This window comes from Saccopteryx bilineata, chromosome 6 (assembly GCF_036850765.1).
Source record: "Saccopteryx bilineata isolate mSacBil1 chromosome 6, mSacBil1_pri_phased_curated, whole genome shotgun sequence".
NCBI lineage: Eukaryota > Metazoa > Chordata > Mammalia > Chiroptera > Emballonuridae > Saccopteryx > Saccopteryx bilineata.
In genome coordinates, this window is record NC_089495.1 from 193,810,346 (window position 1) to 193,833,991 (window position 23,646).

A 23,646-nucleotide genomic window follows, 5' to 3' on the forward strand; every position below is an offset into this window, starting at 1 on the left:
TTGCCTCACATGGCTAACACAATGTAAATAAACACAGCTGAGCCGGAGAAACGGGGAAGGTTTTCTCATTAAAGAAATAAAATAAACAGATGTCCTTAAGCACTTTGGCTTGTGTTTTGTCAAAGGATGGAAAAGCTCTAGATGTCTGAACGGCAGAAATGAATTAGCGCTACATCTCAAGGTAGACGGGGCAGGGGGCGGGGGCTGGGAAGAGAGGAAAGGAGAGGATCTGTGGTCTCCCGAATTAACTAATAGTCCTCCAGAGAGGACACTTTCGATTTGAACCTTAGCAACTTCTACAAACAGTTTTTAACTGCGGGGTCATAAAACCAGAGGTTTTTTATTTCTTCTCAGTTTGTAAAGCGGTAACGGACAGGCCACGCTGCGCCTCGCCAAGTGGACCAGATCGAATCCCGATGGCACGGCGCTGGGTATTGGATTCCGGAATCCAGCCGGAATCACGTAATAGCACCGCTGAGACACGATTCCGGGGAGGGCCGCGGCAGGTCGGAGGGGCACAGGAGCCAAGATCTGTCCAGGCTCTGCCTACCCAGCCTCCTCCAGGTCTAGCTACAAAGACTGGCAGGATCCATGAGAAAAGCTGTCACCAGGCGAATTCATAGCTTACATCCCGCTTCACAGATTAATGTGTAGAGGAATCACCTGGGTGTCAGGTTTAAATGTCTGTTCCAGCTCAGTTCCTCTAGGATGGGACCGGGGACTCTGCATTTCTAACAGATGCCGGTCCCTGCCTACACTTCAGGTAGCCAGGAGGGGCTTATGTTACACGCCAGGGGTTTGACAACAAGCAGTTTCAGTTCCAATAAGAACCAATCATGAAGATGTCTTGAGCATTCAGACCCCCTAGATGTCTTAGTCTGGGTCTCCCCGAAGCAGACCCCCCAGCCTAGGATTCAGGTGCAAGCAGTTTACCTGGGAGGTGACCCTGGGCAGCACTGGTGGCAGAGCATGGAAGGGGGCAGAGGAAGGAAGTCAACGAGGGTGAGTCAATGAGCAGGACACTGCTCTGGGCAGCTGTGGCTCTGTCCCTCTGGGTGACATGTGGGAGACTATGAATAACATCCCCAAGTGTCACAGGTATCCAGCTGTCATGCTGATGGAAATGGGGAGGCCACAAGGGACAAAGGTGTGGCCCTAGTGAGGCTGGTAACTGAAAATTCAGTCCCAGCTTTTTTTTTTTTTTTTTTTTTTTTTTTTTTTTACAGAGGCAGAGATAGACAGGGACAGACAGACAGGAACAAAGAGAGATGAGAAGCATCAATCATCAGTTTCTCGTTGCGCATTGCGACTTCTTAGTTGTTCATTGATTGCTTTCTCACATGTGCCTTGACCGTGGGCCTTCAGCAGACCGAGTAACCCCTTGCTGGAGCCAGCGACCTTGGGTCCAAGCTGGCGAGCTCTTTGCTCAAGCCAGATGAGCCCGCGCGCGACCTCGGAGTCTCGAACCTGGGTACTTCCGCATCCCAGTCCGACGCTCTATCCACTGCGCCACCGCCTGGTCAGGCAGTCCCAGCTTTTTAATAATGGTAATGACAGCGCTATTCTACAAATAATCACACCAATAAATGAACACTTGTGATTGTGTTAGGCGAGCCCCCTGGTGTTTTGAGCCATCCATCGGGCGGGTGGACTGAGCCAGGAAGGTTGGAGAGGCTTTGCTAAGGACGTGACACTGCAGGAGCATCCCTGTTTCTCTTCTATTTGTTAGGAGAAGGAGAGGTGGTGGTGGGGATTGAAACCACACTGAACGAACAGAATCATGGTAACAGATTCCCCAGACAGATGACCTTTAGGAAGTAAAGAGCCTGCACTTTGGGAGGATCCTATAGGCATGGTTTGCAACCACCTGACAAAGCTTGGAATCTGGTTGGAGGGGAACCAGAGTCCACACAGAGGACCCGCAGGGCGAGGGGACCAGTAATCTCTGTCCCATGTCTCCCTGACACTCTGGTCACAACCTGGCCCTGGTGGGTCATAGACATAAACGCCTCTGGGGGTGAAGAGGCGCCATACATGAATGGAATAGCTCCAAGCCCCAGCCCAGGTAGCGTGCAGAAAACTCCACTCCGGGGAGTAAAGGGGGCTGAGGTCTACCTGGGGCACATGTCCTGTCCAAGGGTCCCCGGGTCCCCACTCTTTGGAAACTCAAGCCTGATGTTGTCAGACTTCATTTGCCAAGAGAAGTTGAGATGTCCAGAGATCTAGGTAAAATATTCAGATTTAAAAATATTAGCAATGACTTTAGTACTTAAGGAAATGCCAGGGGGCCCAAGTAAACCTCTCTTCAGGCCAAGCCTGGCCCTGGGTTGCCAGTTTGAAACCTCTGGTCCGTTCAGACTGAGTGGGGCCCTTTAAAAGTGTGACGCGGTAGGAAGCCCTGGAGAGGATTCTGCTCAGGTAGGCAACAAGGGCCGCCTGGCTCCACCCCAGACCCCCCACCTGCCAAAGTGTCACTGGCTCCGGACCTAGAGGAGACACTTGCACAACACTCCACAGCCTCTGCTGAGCCCCTGCTGTGGGCCAAGCTCTGGGCGAGGCCAGGCCAGGCTGGCACCCAGCATCCCCCGGCCCTGGAGAGATGCTGACAGGCCCTTGTCTTGTCACGAGTGAATACTGGGTCCCTCGAGGGCAGGTTCCCCGGAATGTCATTTCTGCAGCACTTGCAATCACACAGGCTGAAAAGTCCCTGCCCACACGCGTTTATTTATTTGTTTATTCAACAAATATTTGTCATGTGAATGTGCCAGGCACTGCCGGGTACCAGGGGATAAAGCTATGAACACATCAGACCCAGCTCACAGCCAAGCAGAAGAGCTCATTCCGGTGACTTTGAATGTTGACCTTGAGGACATTCGCAGGAATCCTGGGGGCACGCCTTAGACGCACAGTGGCCCAAGAGCAGTGGGCCACAGCTTGGCTCTCATTCCTTCCACGCTGGGTGACCTTGGCTGAATCACTCCCCCTGTCTGAGCCTCGGCTCCTCCAGATATGGGTATAACAGGAGCAGCCGCGCCTTACACGTTTGTGGTGGGGATGCAGTGGGAGAGAAGGTGTAAAGCTCAGAGCGGTCCCTAAAAGATGCTCGTCGCGTAGTAATCTGTGCTGGTGGTGAGTTGGGGGAGCTGGGGGTCCTCCCCTTGGGGGCTGGAAATAAGAAAGACGTGGAACTCTGGGTTCAGAGCAGCAGGAAGATATAGGGTTTCTCAATAGCAGCACTCCCGACATTTGGGGCCGGATAGTTCTCTATGGTGGGGACCGTCTGTGTTTTGCAGGACATTTAGCAGTATCCCTGGCCTCTGCCCACTAGATGCCAGTAGCACTCCCCTGAGGTGTGACAACCAAAAATGTTTATGCCATTGCCAAATGTCCCCATGGGGCATAATTGCCTCCAGTTGAGAAGCACTGAGTGAGAGTCTTGGAACTGGACACACAGCAACGTGGACGGACCTAAAACCACAGTGCACAGGGGGGACGGGAGCAGCACAGGGCATCCAAACGATGCCAGCGACACATACAGGAACGCATGCAAAAGGAAAACTACGTGTCCCACAGGAAAACCAACGAAAAGCTCCCCATTAAACCATGGGGAACAGAGGCGGAAGGGCGCAAGTGGGTCCAAAAGGAAACACATCTGTATCTCCGTGAAACAAAAGAGGGGCCTCGTGTGGACAAAGAATATGAATAACTCACTGTCCACACCTGAGGTCCGACTTGTAAGAACATTCACAGCAGAGTACTTGGCATATAGTGAACTTATACAAGAAAGAAAAGAACTTGTCCAACAGGATTTTACCAGTGGGCAATAGAGGGAGGAGATCAGGTCCCTTCATAGGGAGACCATGGACAGAAAATAGGACGTCTCTGCAGCCCAGGCGGTGAGAATAAAGAATCACATCGCATCTGTGGTTGGTTCTTTAAAATATATCCAGACTGCTATACTTCTCACAACCCCATCTCTTCCACTTGTTCCAAATAACCATGTCTTTCAGCTGGCCTGGTACTGTAGCCTCCTCACTGGCCTCTCTGCTTCCAATCTTGCCCTTCTAAAGTGTATTCTCCCCAGGGGAGCAGCCAGAGGGGTTCTTTAAAAATATTACTCAAACTCTGTCCTTCCTCTGTTTCAAACATCCACAGCTCCCACTTTAGAGCAAAAGCCAGTTGAGTTACTACTCTTCCCTTTGCTTGCTCTGCTCCAGCCACGTTAGCTTCCTTGTTGTCTTTCAAATCTGCCAGACAAACTTCTGCCTCAGGGCCTTTGCACTTGCCCTTCCCTTTGCTCTTCCACCAGATATCTCTTCCTCCATTTCCTTCAAGTCTTGATTAAGAATTTACCTTCTCCATGAGGCCTCCATCCCTGGTCTCCTTTCCTTAAATTTAATTTCAACCCTTGGCCCCTGTAATACTTTATACATTTCAAGGGACACCATAAACAAAGTGAAAAGACAAGCCACAGAATGAGAGGAAGTATTTTCAAATCACGTATCTGCTAATGGACTGGTATCCAGGATATATAAAGAATTCTTGTAACTCAGCAATAAGAAGACAAGTAAACTAATTAAAAATGGGCAAAGAATTTGAATACTGTAGCTATTTCTCCAAAGAAGATTACAAATGGCCAATAAGCACATGAAAACATTACTAGTCAGTCAACATAATTAGTCATTAGGGAAATACAAACCAAAATCACAATGAGATACTATTTCACATCCACTAAAAGTACTATAACCAAAAGGACAGACAATAACAAGGGCTGGGAGAATGTGGAGAAGCTGAAGACCTTATCCTTTGCTGACAGAACTGTAAAATGATGAATCTACTTGGGAAAACAGTCTGGCAGCTCCTCTGAATGTTAAACCTAGAGGCACCGTATGACCGAGCAATGCTGCTCCTTGGTATATACCCGAGAGCACTGGAAATGTATGTCCACCCAAGAACTTGTACACAAATGTTCACAGCAACTTTATTCATAATAGCCAAAGGTAGCAGCAACCTGACTGTCCATTAGCTGATGAATGGATAGACAAAACACGATATGATGGAAAATTATGTGGCAATGAAAAAGGAGAAAAGTACTGACGCATGACACAACATGGCTGACCGTGGAAAACATTATGCTAAGTAAAAGGAGCCAGTCACAAAAGACCACATATTGTATGATTCCAAATGTTTAGGATAGGGGTAGTCAACCTTTTTATACCTACCACCCACTTTTGTATCTCTGTTAGTAGTAAAATTTTCTAACCGCCCACCGGTTCCACAGTCATGGTGATTTATAAAGTAGGGAAGTAACTTTACTTTATAAAATTTATAAAGCAGAGTTACAGCCAGTTAAAGCATATAATAATTACTTACCAAGTACTTTATGTCGGATTTTTGCTAAGTTTGGCAGAATAATTCTTTTTTTTTTTTTTTTTTTCATTTTTCTGAAGCTGGAAACAGGGAGAGACAGTCAGACAGACTCCCGCATGCGCCCGACCGGGATCCACCCGGCATGCCCACCAGGGGCGGTGCTCTGCCCCCCAGGGGGCGATGCTCTGCCCATCCTGGGCATCGCCATATTGCGACCAGAGCCACTCTAGCGCCTGAGGCAGAGGCCACAGAGCCATGCCCAGCGCCCGGGCCATCTCTGCTCCAATGGAGCCCTGGCTGCGGGAGAGGAAGAGAGAGACAGAGAGGAAAGCACGGCGGAGGGGTGGAGAAGCAAATGGGCGCTTCTCCTGTGTGCCCTGGCCGGGAATCGAACCCGGGTCCTCCGCACGCTAGGCCGACGCTCTACCGCTGAGCCAACCGGCCAGGGCCTCAGAATAATTCTTTATAAAACAACTTACTATAGTTAAATCTAATTCTTTATAAAACAACTTACTATAGTTAAATCTATCTTTTTATTTATACTTTGGTTGCTCTGCTACCGCCCACAATGAAAGCTGGAATGCCCCCTAGTGGGCGGTAGGGACCAGGTTGACTACCACTGGTTTAGGAGAAGCAACTCTCTAGAGAGGGAAGGTAGATAAGTGTTTGTCAGGACCTGTGAGGAGGGAGAAAGAGGAGGGTTTGCTAACTGTTACAGGGTTGCTTTTTGAATGATGAAAACATTCTGAAATTAGATGGTGGTGGGAGCACAACCCTGTGAATATCCTAAAGACCACTGAATTGTACACATGAACATGGTAAGTTTATGGCATGTGATTATATCTCACTCAAGTTATTAAAAAAACATGCTTGGGGCCCTGGCCAGTTGGCTCAGTGGTAGAACATCGGCCTGGCATGTGGAAGTCCCGGGTTCAATTCCAGGCCAGGGCAGACAGGAGAAGCGCCCATCTACTTTTCCACCCTTCCCCCTCTCCTTCCTTTCTGTCTGTTTCTTCCCCTTCCGCAGCCAAGGCTCCATTGGAGCAAAGTTGGCCCGGGTGCTAAGGATGGCTCTATGGCCTCTGCCTCAGGCACTAGAAGGCTCTGATTGCAGCAGAGCGATGCCCCAGATGGGCAGAGCATCGCCCCCTGGTGGGCATGCCGGGTGGATCCCGGTCAGGCACATGTGGGAGTCTGACTGCCTCTCTGCTTCTAACTTCGGAAACAAAACAAAACAAAACAAAACATAACATGCTTAATTGAGAGCATGGCCCCAGATGGGCAGAGTGTCGGTCCCCAGTGGGGGTCACGGGGTTGATCCCAGTTGGGTTGCATGTGGGAGTCTGTCTTTCTATCTTCCCTCCCCTCACTTGGAAAAGAAGAAAACAAAGAAAAAATAAAAACAAACAAACAATGCAACTGGACCTAGAGTTGAGCTTCCAATCGGTACTGGGCTGCCTCGAAGGCAAGTTACAAAAGAGAAGTCTGGGCTGACCCATTCTGAACCCCAGGAGAACTGCTGATTAATCGCTCTCAGAATCCCTTCCTGGCCACAGGCAGAGACTCCTGACCACCTTGCATTTGCCTAATCTCAGCTGGAAAGTGTAGAGTTCAGGGACAGAGCAGGAGGAGGAGAGGTTAGGAAAGAGGTGGCAATCGCTGGCTGCTCCAGCTCTCCCGGGAATCTCTAATGGATCCACAACATGCGGGAAGGTACAGACTCCACAGCGACGCTCTGGCTCTGAGAACTGGGTAGGAAGAAATGGAAAGGAAGTGGACAGATGACAGCCTCGAGCAGCATATGCTCTGACTGGGAACAGGAAGAGAGCCCAGTTTCTGTTTTAAAATTCAAACACTCTGTTTTTAATCATTCCTCAATCATTTTAGGTTGGTTGGTCTTATTTCTCTAACAGTGAGTTGCCGCTTTGGCTGGGACCACAATTGACATGATTTCTGCTTCCTGTACAGTGCTCAACACAATGGACATGAGCAAATGACTGCTGGTCCTTGGCGTGGATGGACATGGGGTCTTGGACTCCAGAGCCCATTGTGGACCTCCATCATCCTTACCTTCTTCTGGAAGGAATACTTCAGTTTCCTTTGGGGGACCATTTTTTCCCCTGCACTGTTCACTTGGCTGAGATAGAGCTGACCTTATTCTCTACTCTCTCCATGCCAGGAGTGGGCTCTTGATCTAGGCTTGCCAATCAGAGGCACAGGAGTTGGTGTATGGATGGGTATTTGACCCAGTTTGAGCCAGTGAGATTCGAGCCTGGGATTTGTGCTGGAATTTGGGAAGTAGAAGGTCTCCTTTTTTTTTTTTTTTTTTACTTGGGATTGCTAAGAGGTAGTTACTCTATGAAGAAAGTTGGCTGAGAGGTGCAGAAACACTAAACTCTGAGAATACTGTTTGAACTCTTGGATCCAGCCTAACCTGAATCCCATATACCCCTGGGTTTTTAATTGCTTGTGACCCAGTACGTTTCCGTTGTAGCTTAAATACTCCATGCTTCAAACTGAGGGTCCTGCCTGATACTTTTTATTTATAAGCTTCACATGGCTGCAGCTATTGAAAAAGCACAAAGAGAAAGAACTATGGGCCGAAAGTTAAGGCTATGTATTTTAGTTCTCTTATGAATACCCTTACTACACAACCTCCCTGTGTCTCAGCTACTCTGCAAAGTGGGGCACACACTCTCCTGCTCCTCTAGATCTTCTATACTTCTCTGGCTTTCAAGTTTATAACTGTAGCCCAAGTTTCTCCTTGGAGCTTCAGACCCAGAAATCCAATTGAACGAAACTTTTGAACAGAACTAATTTTACTTTTTCACAGTATTTTTCTTTCATTGTTCTTCCTCTTATTACATGGTACTTTGTTCTAGAAATTGTCAGCTGCCCTCTAATATCCATTCTTCCTTTCTCCCTCTGAGAATAATAGTCTCTGAATTTTAATGGGGTATGTGACTAGACTACACTTCTCAGACTCTCTTGCAGCTAGATATGACCATGTGATCGAGTTCCAGCCAATGGGATGAGAGGAGAAATGATATGCACAATTTCTGGGTCTGGTCTTTAAAGAGAGGGACCAAAATAATAAAAATAAAAGAGAGAGGGATGAACTCCCCTTTTCCTGTTCCCCCTTCTAATTGTCCGGAATACGAACATGAGAGTGAGTTATGTTTTATCTTGGCAATGACAGCAACGCTCCAGGGATGGCAGAGAGTAAGGTGGAAGTTACCTGGTGCTATGTAGCAGCCTCACCAGACCACTAGGTGAGGGAAATATTCTACCTTCTTTAAGTCACAGTTATTTTGAATCTAAGGATTCTAGATTTAGTCAATAAAAAATACTCATTCCTCACCTAAGAGAGAGATGGAGGAAGGAGTAGAAAATTCTAGGAGAGTAATGAAGATGGCACATGACACCTGGGGGCTCTGAGAGCTTCTCGCCTCGGTTTTCCTGGGTGCACATAAGGAGGAAAGGGAGCCTGAAGTCTCTCATTCTGTTCTGGTTGCTCTTACTGTCTCTGAGCCTCAGTTTCTTGTTATGTACAATGGAGACTAACTGGGCTTGATGGCCTCCTAGGTCCTTCTAGCTCAGCTCTGACATTCAGTGGTTCCGTAATTCTAGGACAAATGTTGAAACTCAGATGTCAATGGGGCCAGGAGGGCCCCATAAAAACAAATCAGACAGGCCAGCTGGAGCTGTGGATGGGCAGTGGATGATCCCCCACTGAGAGCGCAGTCACTACTCAGCTCCTGCTGATTGCTGCCTCTTGGGAGTGCAGGATTGCCAGACTTTCTAATTTTTCCAGAAGAGTTAGAGATCTAGATTGTTTTTGGTCTGTGCAATCTCCTGATTTTTAAATGCTGGCGACAAAAGCACATTTTTTCAAACACTCTAGAGGCCAAACAGAAAATGTCTGCAGGCTGAATTTGGCTGGCAGTCATCACTTAGAAATCTTTTGTTTTGATACTATTTTCCTTCCTTCCTTCCTTTATTCAACAAATATTCATTTGATGCCTACTCTGTGGGGGGCACTGTTCTATGCACTGGGGACAAAGCAAGTGACAACACAGGAAAAAGAGTCCCTGTGGCCATGCAGCTTTCATTCTAGAAAATCATTCTGATTCGTTCATGCAACAAATATTTGTTGAGCAATTCTGGCTTGTGCGCTGCACTTAGTGGATTGATAAAAAATATTCATGGTCCCTGCCCTCATGGTACATATATTCTAGGAGGGAGAAAGATAGTAAGTGCATAATTTTAATTATAATTATAGATGAAAAATACAGTTATGGGGAGACATACCATTTAGATGGAGGGGAGTGGTTAGAAAATCCTCTTGGAGGAACTAAAAAGATCAATAAGATTTGGCCTTGAAAAGAACTTTCTAGAACATTCTAGATATAGCAGAAGCTTCCAATGAGCCTCTTCCCCCAGTCTCGTCAGTTGTCACCATTCCTGCACATGTAGAGGCTTTCTACTACTGTTAGCACCTGTGACTCCTTGCCCTAGAGCTTTCTTGGGAAAGGCCAGAAGGGCAGAGAGGTAACACCCTAAGAGAAGCCCTCAATCCACAATGAAGGGAAACCTGTAGATAAATATCCCAGTGTTGTCATTTGCTGAATGGGTCAACTCTGAGGTCTTCCAAGGGTCCCTGGTGGGACCAAGCCCTGGTTACCCACAGCAGTAACGATTTATGCAGTGGCTGCCTTCCGTTCCTGTCTCACTTTCCCACTCTGCATTTGGTGCTTCTTAGAATCTACCCCCAAGTAAACTACCCTCACTCACTTGTCTGATGTCTGCTTCCGGAAGCCCAGCATATATGAAAGAGAACGTGGCAGGTTCAAGGACAGAAAGCAACTCAGAATGAGTATAGGAAACGGGGCTAGAGACTGGGTCAAGAGCCAGCTCCTGAGGGGCCCTGGAAGCTCGGGTCAGGGTTTGTCAATGGGGAGGCTACTGATGGTTTTTCAGTTGGGACATGATAAGACCAGGCTTGTGTTTTAGGGTGAGCCCTCCGCAGAGGGCTGTGAAGGGCAAGAGCGGAAGCTGGGGGACCAGAGAGCTGGAGGGGAAGGTAGCTGGGATTAGCTGCTAGGGTTGGAGAGAGATGGCTGGCAATGAGGAATCACACAGACCAGGTGGCATGGGGTTCAGAAAGCATCTCTGGGCTTTGTCCTTGTCTTTGTTTTTGGTGTTTTTTTTTTTCATTTTAGAAAGGAGAGAGAGAGGGAGAGAGAGAGAAGGGGGTAGGAGCAGGAAGCATCAACTCCCATATGTGCCTTGACCAGGCAAGCCCAGGGTTTCGAACCGGCGACCTCAGCATTTCCAGGTCGACGCTTTATCCACTGCGCCACCACAGGTCAGGCCATCTTTGTCCTTGTCTTGAGGCAGCCCACTATTTGGTTTAGGGAGCAGTGGTGTGACACGCGTGGCGGTGGGTCACAGACACACAAAAAGTCATCCTTAAGATGACAAAACCCTATACAGTTCATGAGAGCCGACTGCCACATGAGGTGTTGTTGAACATCAGAGTGGACTATGTTTAAGAGCAAGAGGAGGGAAGGAATGCTTTTGAGGGGAAGTGACTTTACCAGCGTGGGTAGAAAAACCAAGAACACCCAGACTTAGCACCTCCCTGCAGTAGTCCCTTTGGAACAGCCCGACTTTTCGTCATGCTGGCCTGCTCCACTCTTGGGTGTTTTCTGCAGCTCTTGATGCTGCCATCCTTTGCCTAACCTGTGCGTGGTCCAAAAACGCATGCCGGGTTCCCCGCAGGCACTGCTAGACAGATTAACGGCATTCCTCCACCGTAAGAGATTTCTGCACCACCAACACCATTTTTATATTCTTTACAACATAATGGCAGACGATAAATCTATCTTGCTAATTGCACATCCAGCTTGTTATAACTCCCATAAAAAACACAAGCAGCTGGAAAAGCTATGAGGTGATGTCAAATCATATTCCTGGTCGCTAAACAGAAACAGAAATATTTTCCAGGCGCTGGTGCGTCTCATGGTTCCTACCCAGGCATGGAAGCAGCTGCCAACAGGAAGTTCACCTCGGTGAGGTGGTAACTCGCCAGCCCTCTGAAAACTCCGCCCCTCCACCCCTCCACCCCCACCTGTCTCCCGGAAGAGATGGCATAAGTCTGGAGCATCCACCTGTGGTTTGTTGGGAAGCCCCCAGGATACATGCAAAGAAGCGATAGGGTGGGGCTTTTAACAATTGGGTCCACTTTTGCATTATTCAGGTGGTGTCAATGTTTTTCCCATTCGCCACCAATCAGCCGATAGCAGTTGCCCAGAATCCTAACTGGATGGTTCCCCACCACAATCTGTCAATAATACATTTGCACTGCTGCCGCTAAGTGCCATGCTGGAGCTGACAAAATGCCTCCCCCTCGTCTCAGAAAAACGGAAGGAAAATTAAATTTTTCTGCTGGAGAGACACTAAGATAAACAGGGAAGAAGAAAGAGCCATCGTCTCATTTTTTAAAAAAGATAGGATTACGAGTTTGGGCTGCAGCATATCCTTGGCCCTCTTAGAAGGAAGGGAGACAGCCAGCCAACGACTGTGAGCTTATATCCTATCAAGGGGTCGTTGAACGCATCATGTGTTGGACGAAAAGGCATGGGAGACAATAGAAGGGGATGTTAATTAAATTTTCACATGTCAAGGGAAAATTTCATAGGCTTTCTCCAACCCAGGCGGACCCAAAGGGGCAGCTGTTGTTAGAGAAGCTGCCTCGTAAACTACCCCCACAATTCCCAGGACAGATCAGCTGGACAGACTGTCATGTTGGAAAAAAAAAAGAGAGACAAATGGAGTCTTACCTTCCCGTATCTGGATGCAAAAGTCCCCGTGAGTAAGGAGTGAAAAATAATTATTGTCTCATCCAAGTCCCACACGAACACACGCTGCGATGAAAAGAGAGGAAGAGAATGGAGACAAATGGACTCGCTTGCATCTGACTTAACGTCTGCAGAAATCAATTCCCTGGAGGAAGAAGACGTCTTGAAAAACATTATCTTTAAGTTATAAACCATGAGACTCATGATGAGTCCTCGTGTCCCCATCCAACCTCAGCTGTGTAAAGAGTGTGCTGATGGCTCCTCTCAACCCAACAGATGCCAGAACTAAGATGCCTGTGCTTGCCTTCCACATAAAAGCTCAAAATAGAAGTTCAGTCCAAAACAGCAATAAAAATCATAGCACTCATCTGATAAAATGAAATATTACCATTTTACATTCACGGCTCACCGTAAGTCCAACGACTTCTGACCATTTCTGTTTTTAGCAAACCATTCCTGGTGGTGAACTCTAAATAACATACTTAGACCTTTGTTTATTGATGTGCCAACTTTAGATGATATCTTCTGACTTGGCAATCTGAAAGATTTCCGTTTAGCTCATGGTAATCTCCACTTTCCTCCAGAGCTTTATATTTTTCAGATATACGAATCCCTCTTTCTCATTCCATTGGCTTTGGATATTTGGATTAGCTTGGCTAAAATAGTAAACCCAATCTGGAATATATAGATAGCGAGTCCCTACTCTCTTCCCTACCTCTTCCCATTCTAATATTTATCAACTTTAGCCTTACTTCTGCATTGTCAATGTGGATAAACTGGTTTGTGCATTTGGTTTTATAACTACAGTATACTTTTGTGTTTTGTCTATATGTTGCTTTTAAAAGTTGGTAACCACTTATATCTTGTGATGACTGTTCACTACAGAGCCAAGTAATGTGCTAGAATTTCAGTTTCTTCTCTATGTCCACTGTCCTAATGCCAGAGCCACTTTCGGAGACTGTTCCGACCATCAAGGTCATACATATAGTATTCTTTCTTGCTCTCCATCCGAATAAAATCATGCCACAGCTCAGTCTGTCCCCATAGGAATCATAATCATGCCCATTAAGTATAACTTTTTGTTTTTGCTGCAGTTTACTAATTGCTTTTATTGTTTTCAATAATGTACCCTCATTAGAATCTCAAATTCAGCCACAGCCTCTGTATCAAAGATGTCCATCCTTTGTGAGAGAATGCTCCAGTAAGGTCCGGATCATCTTTAGGCTTGCTGCATAACTAGCACTCTGAGATGTCCCTTTACTGTTATTTCTGGGTCAGATCCACTGTTTCCTGGATTCTGAACTTCCCTCTTTCTTGGTTTTCTCCCTTGTTTTGCTTGAGTACATCCTTAAGTTTCTTCTTCTGAAAGGGTGCCTGGAAAATAATCTTCCAGAGTTCTTGCATATCTGGTGATATTTTTATTTTGCTCTATGGTTCCTGTGGGTACAGAATTCTAATTGAAAAATAATGTCCTTTAGATTTTGGAAGAATTCCTCCATTATCTTGTTGTGTTCAGCATGACTGATGAGTAGTCTGATGCTCCCCTGGTCCTCAGTCCTTAGTAGGTTTTACTTTTCTTCTCTCTAAATGTTTTTTAGGATCTTTTCTTTATACTTGGTATCCTCAAAATTCCATAAGGATATATTTAGGTGTGGTCTTTCTATCATTTACTCTGTTCACATTTTTATTAATTTCCTCCCATCTTTTCTGCTATTCTCTCTTTCTGGAATTTTCAATTGTCAAATTAGACATACTGAAGTTGATATTGCTTATCTTTAAAAAAAGAAAGTATTTTTTATAATATTCTCTTTTTTGTTCTATGTTCTGATAGATTTCTTAAACTTTCTTTTCCAACTCTTTTATTAAACTTTTGATTCTTGCTGTCATTTAAAAACTTACATTTACCCTTTCTTTGTGTCTGAATGTTCCTTTCTCAATAGCCTTCACTTAATTTAAAATACAAGATCTTGGCCTTGGCCAGATGGCTCAGTGGATAGAGTGTTGTCCCTGTGTGCTGGGGTCATGGGTTTGATCCCCAGTCAGGGCACATATGAGAAGCAATCAATGAGTGAACAACTAAGTGGAAGAACAGATCGATGCTTCTCTCTCTCTCCCTTCCTTCTGCACTCCCTTCCTCTCTCTATCTCTCAAATCAATGGGGAAAAAAAGAAAAAAAAAAAGGATGCAAGATCTTGAATCTTTATAAGAAAACCAATCAGAATTTTTAAAAGTTTTGTTTCTTAAATTAACTTTTTTTTAACACTCATCTTTATTTATTTATCTTGGACCTTATTTTTCATACTGGTTTACCTAATTTTTCCGGGGATCATTATTTTAAGAACAAAAGGCCTAATGATCAGTTATATAGCTGGTCTGAGGTAGGGGAAGTGGGGGGCTGGGGCGGACAAGTGCACCTACATAGCCTGCCATCGTGACCGAGCCACCATTAAATCTCTCCGGAGCGCGCAGTGGCGGTGTTTACCATTAGCATGTGCCACACCTTTAACAATGAAGAGGAGGGTGGTCATTAGAATGAGAAAGGCCAGTTAGTGCAGGACTCTTCACACAATTAGAAGACCTGAGTATTATTTTGTGAATTTTCTGGTCATTATATATATATTTACGTATATGTCTAAGCTAGTCCATCATAGTAAGTATAGCTCCTACTTTGGGTCATGGTAAAAAAAAATGTTTTAAAACCACTGTTTTTTTTTTTTGAGGAGGGCTTTTGGGGTTGTAAGTATGCTAAGTCCAAATTTTTCTGCATTAATTTGGTTGGAGCAGTTAAACTTAGAAATTTTAGTATGAGAATTAAAAAAAAAAATCAGCAAATATTTTCGAATTTAGAGTAGGTTCAATTCATTCGCCCGGTACCTCCCCTGCGAAGACCTGTCCCTCTCCCTCACTTGCCTACCGACCACGCCGTCTCCCTGCGCTCGACCCTGAGCGGCTAAGTTCCCAGTAGCCATGCTGCAGGTGAACCTCTTCCCTAGCCCACTGGGCTTTGGGCTCAGGGGGGGTCCCTATCCCCAGTTGGGTCAGAGGCCATTCCTTGGGAAATTAAAATTGGGGCCTAGAAGGAAACTGACTGTCTTTGGGTGACTGTTGGCGGCGGCTACACGTAGAGGACAGGGAGGGCCAGTCTGCAGAGAGAAAGAGAGAGGAACAAAGGGGTGAAAGGCAGAAAGAGAACACCTTGGCAGGACCTGGCTTCAGTCAGAAGCAGAGTGAGCCGTGGCCCCTAAACCTGTGCACAGGGGCACCAAAAAGGCAGAAGGGCTTGAAGGTTCTAGCACCTTTGCCCTGGCACGTGGGGAGAGACGGCGTAAGGACATCTCCTTGCCGCGTCTACCTGTGTTCCAGTATCCCGACACCCCACTGCACCCCAGTTCTCCGAGGATCCCTGGATCCTTAAAATAAATTCTGCTTTTTCACTTAAGCTAGCTCAGGTTGGTTTCTGGCACCTGCAGCTGGGGGATTTAAACTAATACACACAATTTTCCTTCTCTCCACTTCTGTACATAATTTCTCTCTCATGGGCTTCGGTCATTAGCAAAACTGCCAAAGACTTAAGAGGTGCGACCCGTGCAAACCCTCCCTGCTGACATTAAGCGCAGAAGTGAAACACAGCTCACACCTTCTCAGCCGATCTTGCCCATCGGTACTTACTCTGGAATCCAGAAGCAGATGTTTCTAGAATAACATCACCCCATAATCCCTGACTTCCATGCCCCCTCCGCCTCCTTCTCAGTTTAACGGTAAAATGTCTCTCTACCCCCACCGTCCCCTACCAAGAGCAGAAACTAGGTGAGGTGACCGAATAATTGTTTTAAAATATTAAAGTATGTGTTGCTCTCCGTGATTTCTACAGCTCTGCAGCTTCGAGCTGGTAGAAAATCCTCAGGAATCCGAGAGGTGCGGAAAGCAAGGACAACCTGACATCCATACATTTTCCTCTTGCCTTTTGCTGTAGGGTTGTGCAAAATCTCCTCGATTTTGGAAGGCGGGGCCTTTAAGAATTAAATGAAAAGAAGAACAAATCCTATGGGTTGAGAATAGTTCTGGGAGCAGTGGGAACACTTGCTCTGTGGCAGGTCCCCGGGGTGGTCAGCCCTCAGAGGAGGGTGACCAAATGTAGGGGACAAGTGTGATGTTACAAATATTTAACACTTAGGATGACTGGAAACAGACACTAGTTGCAAACAATCACTACAGCCCTGAATACTGGCTAAGTGATACAGCCCCACTAGTGAATATTGGCTAACTAGTACTGCCTTACTACTTAACACTAGCTAACTGGCATAACCTTACTAGTGAATATTGGTTAACTAGTATAGTCCTACCAGTGAATACCGGCTAAGTATCAAGTGCTCCGGCAGTGAGCATTTGCTATTCGAGCCCCCAGCGTACAGCCCCTCCTGGTAAGAGCACCCCTCTTCCCTCTTCCTTTCCCATTGTGGGCTGTCTTGAATTGGTGGGATGTCAATCAGGAGCGAGCAGAAGCGCTAAGCCAGGCCAGTGGGATGCTGTCCCCTTGGAATTGAACACGGGCGAAATGGCACTAGAATCAGGTAGTTGACTCTCCAGCGGGGGGCTGGCACCCTGAAGGTCCCCTGGATTCCTCAGCACAGCCGTTGTGACTATTCTTTCTAATCCTAATGTCATGCAGTCCTTCCAGTAAATTCTTTTTGACTTAAGTAACCAGAACTGGTTTCTGTTGCTTACAACCAAAGAATCGTAGTGACTACTCCGAGGTTCTTGTCCTCAACAATGATTTCTGTGCCTGATGTACGGCATGGAAACCCGAGAGAATGGCCGGACTTTCAGTAACCACTGCAGGTACCGACAGGGAGGAAGGTGGCAGTGACCAAGCCATCTGGATATTAGAGGCTCTTGTTCTGTCTTCTGAGGTCACTTGAACCCAAGGTTCTCATACAATTCTGGGAGGAGACAGGCCCCAATACTAAGATGACATTTCCTACTACCCGGATGGGGTGGGGACTCAGAGTCAAAATTACCTCGATTTTAAGAAAATAATGAAAACACTATTTCTTAGTTACTTCTGAATTTGCGGGCTGAGCTTTGTGGCTGCTGCTTAGATTGGACAGGATTACGAATAGGGATGTGGCGATGATGCGTTTGGATTTCCCGGCACTGACACTGGCTTTGAAATACGACACACATGCCCACAGCACACTCAAGCCAACATGTGATGGCCTTTCCCAAAGCAGTACAGACTAGTGCACATGCCCGTTTTTCTCCCTTGACAGATGACAGTTGCTTCTATCCGGTTTTTTTTTGTGTGTGTGTGTGTGGTTTGTTTTTTTTTGGCATCCATCTTGCCTCTGTACCCTCTCCCTCGCTCATGCTGTTGTTTGTTTTGGAAAATGGCAGTGCCTGACCAATAATCCTGCACTTGCTTTATTACAGTCAAGATTGGTGCGTCCCTCAGACCAGCCGTCAGCCTGGGGAGCACACTGCAATCACCTGGAGAGCTTAAACATACCGATGCCTGGGACCCATCCTCGAGGAACCTGAGTGAATTGATCTGGGGTCCAGCTCGAGAGCAAAGACTTCTCAGAGCCCCCCAGCGGATTCTCCTGGGCAGCCCAGGCTGAGAACCACTGCCCGAGGAGCTCGGAATCCTAGAAACCAGGCCCACTCATTGGAGCCAGACTCCTGTCTCCAGATAGATTAACACACCTAAATCACCTTAGAATCGCTAGGGGAGCTTACAGCACTTCCTGCGATGTCTAATTGATTACTCTGGGGTGGAGCCTGGGCATCTGTAGTTTAAAAAGCATCCCAGGTGATTCTAATGTGTAGCCAGGGTTAAGAACCACTCAAACCCAGCAGGGAAGGTCCACCACCCACTGCCGTCTCTATCAGGGGCTCTGCCTGTGGTTCCCCAACCCAGCAGTATCAGCCGCATCTGGGAGCTTGTCGGTATACAAATTATCAGGCCCCGCCCCAAATATGCTGAATTGGAAACTCTGGGGGTGGGGCCGAGCAGACTGGGTTTTCATAAGGTCCTCAGATGATTCGGTGACTGCTTATGCTTGAGACCTTACTGTTCGTTAGCATCTCCAGGGTCACTTTTCCTAGCCTGTCAATCAATAGAATACGGCCAACCTAATTCTTCCCTACTTTTCCTCTAGGGTGCTCTTTTCTCTGTGACTGTGCTTTGTGAACACAAAGGAGCATTCTCTTCCATGTACTTGGACAGGACTCTGTCCCCCACCCTCCTGTTCTGGTCACAGATGGAGATTCCATTCACCACTGTCAGAGGCAGTTGGAGTTACCTCGATCTCGTTGTCCCCTGCTGGGGAGGGGTCACTGCTCCGCTTAGACCGGCCTCGGAGCTTCCCGTCGGAGGCTCGGTGTGGTCTGTCTGTATCTCCTTCTTTTGCTGGCGTGGAAGGTCCATTGTGTGTGTTATATTCACCTGGTGGAGGAGAGGGAAGCTTTACTGAGTATCTCTTCCCAGGAAATGTCATATCAGAACTGTCTAACGCCAAAGTGGTAGGTCCCAAAGGCAGCACTGAAGGCAAAGATCATTAGAGTCAAAATTACTGTTGACAGTCCCTTAAATTGCCCATTCATACTCATTCATTCATCCAACAAAAATTTACTGAGTAGTCATAGCTCCAGGTACTGGCTCCCATAGCACCTAAATTCTAGAGAGAGCAGAGACATTACACAAACAGGTAAATATATAATGTGTCAAGTGGGGACATGAGTTATAGAGAATTAGTAAGTCGAATGGGGAAACAGAATGCTGGGAGGTGACTAATTTTTTTTTTAATTTTAAAAAATATTTTATTTATTGATTTTTAGAGAGAGGGGGGAGAGAGAGAGAAGGGGGAGGAGCAGGAAGCATCAACTACCATATGTGCCTTGACCAGGCAAGCCCAAGGTTTTGAACCGGCAACCTCAGTGTTCCAGGTCGACACTTTATCCCACTGTGCCACCACAGGTCAGGCCTGCGAGGTGACTAATTTATATGGGGCTAGTCAGGGAAGGCTTCACAGATAAGGGGACATCTGAGCGGAAATATGAGTCAAGTGAGGGTGGGGCCATAGAGGGAGCTAATAGATGAATAGAGGAAGAAAATAAATATGTATATGCAGACGGGTCTCAAATTCTTCTACTATTGAGGTCCCTTTGGTGGGGTTAACGGGGGTGTTGGAGAATTCACTATGTTTTTGTCCCTTTGCAGTCTGCTCTATTCTCTAGTAAAGGGAAGTCCTTTTCATAGAGACTTGTCCATTTGAAAATTAAATGAGATTATACCCTCGAGAGCATCCAGCCCAGGGCTGGCAATTAGCAGATGTCAACAAATGATTTGAATTGAGTCTGGCTCAACTAGACCCTCCTGAGAAGGTAGAGAGCAGAGGGCAGGCCCTGGCTGCTCCTCATCGAGATGGTGTCTTTGGACACAGGGTGTTGGGCGGCTGCCAAGTTCATGCTCTTGGGCAATTGGCTAAAGACCTCAAATAAATGAATAGCATCCTCCTGTATTGCCAGCACCCAAGTTGTATTGTTTTTCTTAAGCACATAAGTTTTAAATACATGGTTTTTAACATTAGACTTTATTATCTTTATTTCACCAATGAGGAAACCGAGGCTGAGCAAGATGTCGGAAGTCTGTGGTTACCCTGCACCTTAGTGGTAGAGCCAGAACTGAAATTTGGGCCTGCCCTTGTCACCAGAACAACAGAACTGTAGACCAGCAAGCAGCCTTCGAGGACTCTCCATCCCGCTTTCTCATTGTACAGCTGCTTGTCTAGCTCCCAGATGGGCCCTGCGGACTCCTCCCCTCCTTCTGTAAGTGCCAGTGCTTGGCTCATCGGGGGGAAATGCTTTTGTCTAAAAACACTTGGCACTGGACTGAGTTTTTTCCTACCCTGGAAGGACTATTTCCCTCCAAAACCCAAAGGACTGAACTTTGTTTATTTAATATTTATAAAACTTCTTAGCAGACTGGGGAGACAGTGAGAAAAGACGTGATTTTGAGTTGTCAGGACCGCTGGGCTGTCTCCAGCTCCCATCGTTTTCAGGATGCAGCACGAGAAAGTCCCACACATCGGTCTAGCAAAGTCTTTCTTCTGGAGGATGAGCAACAGGAAGTAAATATATTCACAGATGCTTAAGAGTCATGTAAATAAGGTTTATCGTTGGTAGTCCTAAGGATGGGAGCTTACAAAACCTTTGCAGACACCATTAAAATTCATGCAAATATTATTAAAAAGTGGGGGAAACACCAGCTACCTAGAAATGCCTAGATAAGGTATATGTAAAGTTAACTTATTAGAGGTGCCCCCCCCAAATGACAGCCCTTTGCCCAGCATTATACATTCTTGAGAATGAAGGGTCAAAGTTCAAGGTCACAGTCATGTACATAGGCTAATCAATATATGTTAACTTCTCTTGGGAGTCATTTTACTTTTTTATTTCTACATTTTAATGTTTTTACTTATTTAACAGCTTTGTTGAGGTGTAATTGACATAGAATAAACTATATATATTTAGAGCACACAATTTGACAACTTTTTTTTTTAGCGAGGGTAGAGACAGACAGGGACAGACAGACAGGAAGGGAGAGAGATGAGAAGCTCATAGTTGCGGCACCTTAGTTGTTCATTGATTGCTTTCTCTTAAGTGCCTTGACCGGGGGGCTCCAGCTGGGCCAGTGACCCCTTGCTCAAGCCAGTGTGGCCTTCGGGCTCAAGCCAGCAACCATGGGGTCATGTCTATGATCCCACGCTCAAGCTGGCGACTCTGTGCTCAAGCAGGTAAGCCTGCACTCAAGTTGGATGAGCTCACACTCAAGCCAGATGAGCCTGCACTCAAGCAGGTGACTTCGGGGTTTCAAACATGGGTTCTCAGCATCCCAGGTCAGTGCTATATCCACTGTGCCACTGCCTGGTCAGGCCAATTTGACAACTTTTGACATACATATAAAATCATCACCACAGTCAAGATAATGAACAAATCCAGTACCTTCAAGAGTTTCCTTATAATCCCTTTGTAACCTCTCCCTCCTCCCCTCCCAGGCCACCACGGATCTGTTTTTCAGTATAAATTAGTTTGCATTTTCTAGAGTTTTAAACAAATGGATTCTCTCTCTCTCTCTTTCTCTCTCTCTCTCTCTCTCTCTTACACACACACACACACACACACACACACACACACACACACACACACGTTGTTTGGCTTCTTTCTTCCAGCGTAATTGTTTTGAGATTCAGTCCATGTTATGTATATTGATAGTTCATTCTTTTGTGTTGCTAAGTACTATTCTATTATATGGATATACCACAAAGTCACAAAGATTTTCTTCAGTTTTCTTATAGAAGTTTTATAATTTTTTATTTAGGCCTATGATCTATATTGTGTTAATTTTGCATGTCACGTGAGGTATGGATCGAAGTACAGTTTTTCTAACTGTAGATATCCAGCATCTTTTGTTGAGAAGATTATCCTTTCTCCACTGCATTGCCTTTAAACCTTTGTCAAAAATCAGTTGTCCAAATACTAATGGATTTATTTCTGAACTCTCTATTCTGGTCCATTTAATTTGCTTTCCTTATTCTAGTTTAAGATGGAACATGAAGTTTGGGGTTTGAAAACATCTTTCTTTTCTAATATGTTCATTTAGCGCTATAAATTTCCCTTAAATACTGCTTTAGTGACATCTTATAAATTTTTTTTAATTTTTATTTTTTGTATTTTTCTGAAGTTGGAAACGGGGAGACAGTCAGACAGACTCCCACATGCACCCTACTGGGATCCACCCGGCATGCCCACCAGGGGGCGATGCTCTGCTCATCTGGGGTGTCGCTCTGCCGCAATCAGAGCCATTCTAGCGCCTGAGGCAGAGGCCATAGAGCCATCCTCAGTGCCCGGGCCAACTTTGCTCCAATGGAGCCTTGGCTGCGGGAGGGGAAGAGAGAGACAGAGAGGAAGGAGAGGGGGAGGGGTGGAGAAGCAGATTGGCGCTTCTCCTGTGTGCCCTGACTGGGAATCGAACCCAGGACTCCCACACGCCAGGCCGACGCTCTACCACTGAGCCAACTGGCCAGGACCACATCTTATAAATTTTGATAAGTTGTGTTTTTATGTTCATTAAGTTCAAGGGAATTTTTAATTTTCCTTTGATTTCTTCTTTGACTTTGGTATATTAGGGTTCTCCAAAGAAACAGAACCAATGGTGTATCTATCTATTTTTCTATCGAGAGATATCTATTATACAATTCGGCTCACGTGGTTATAGAGCTTGTGGAGTCTCACCGTCTGCCATTTGCAAGCTGGGGAACCAGGAAGGGTGGTAGTACAATTTAGTCTGCGTTCAAAGACCTGAGGACCAATGGAGCTGATGGTATAACTCCCAGTCTGCAGCTGAAGGTCTAAGCTCGGGTGGTCACTGATGTCAGGTTTGGATCCAAAGTCCAGAAAACCACGAACCCTAATGTCTGAGATCAGGAAAACATGGACATCCTACCTTAAGAAGCCAGTGAGATTGCCCTTCCTCTGCCTTTTTGTTCTATATCAGTGGTCCCCAACCCCTGGGCCGCGGACCGGTACCGGTCCATGGGCCATTTGGTACTGGTCTGCAGAGAAAGAATAAATAACTTACATTATTTCCGTTTTATTTATATTTAAGTCTGAACGATGTTTTATTTTTAAAAAATGACCAGATTCCCTCTGTTACATCTGTCTAAGACTCACTCTTTTTTTTTTTCCCCCTGTATTTTTCTGAAGCCGGAAACGGAGAGAGACAGTCAGACAGACTCCTGCATGCGCCCGACCGGGATCCACCCGGCACGTCCACCAGGGGGCTACGCTCCGCCCACCAGGAGTTGATGCTCTGCCCATCGGGGCGTCGCTCTGTTGGGACCAGAGCCACTCTAGCGCCTGGGGCAGAGGCCGAGGAGCCATCCCCTGCGCCCAGGCCATCTTTGCTCCAGTGGAGCCTCGGCTGCGGGAGGGGAAGAGAGAGACAGAGAGGAAGGAGGGGGGGGAGGGGAGGAGAAGCAGATGGGTGCTTCTCCTGTGTGCCCTGGCCGGGAATCGAACCCGGGACTTCTGCACACCAGGCCGACGCTCTACTACTGAGCCAACCGACCAGGGCCTAAGACTCACTTTTGACGCTTGTCTTGTCACGTGATACATTTATCCGTCCCACCCTAAAGGCCGGTCCGTGAAAATATTTTCTGACATTAAACCGGTCCATGGCCCAAAATGGTTGGGGACCACTGTTCTATATGGCCTTCAATGGTGAGAGCAATCTCTTTTATTTGGCCTACTGATTCAAATGCTAATCAACTTCCAGAGAGGCCCTCACAGACACACCCAGGAATAATGTTTTACCAGTGATGGGGGCATCCCCTAGCCCACTTGAATTGATACC

General features: G+C 46.4%; 1 protein-coding gene across 4 annotated transcripts in view; it reads right to left on the bottom strand.

Moving 5' to 3' along the window:
• Positions 1-23,646, bottom strand: part of EYA2 (EYA transcriptional coactivator and phosphatase 2) — a 201,509-nt gene that overhangs the window by 43,930 nt on the left and 133,933 nt on the right. For all 4 annotated transcript variants that reach the window (XM_066236590.1, XM_066236591.1, XM_066236589.1 and 1 more), the window contains 2 exons: positions 18,536-18,678; positions 12,216-12,299 (listed from right to left, as the gene is read on the bottom strand). In XM_066236590.1, the coding sequence (XP_066092687.1) occupies positions 12,216-12,299; positions 18,536-18,678 (227 nt within the window). The remainder of the gene's footprint in view (positions 1-12,215; positions 12,300-18,535; positions 18,679-23,646) is intronic.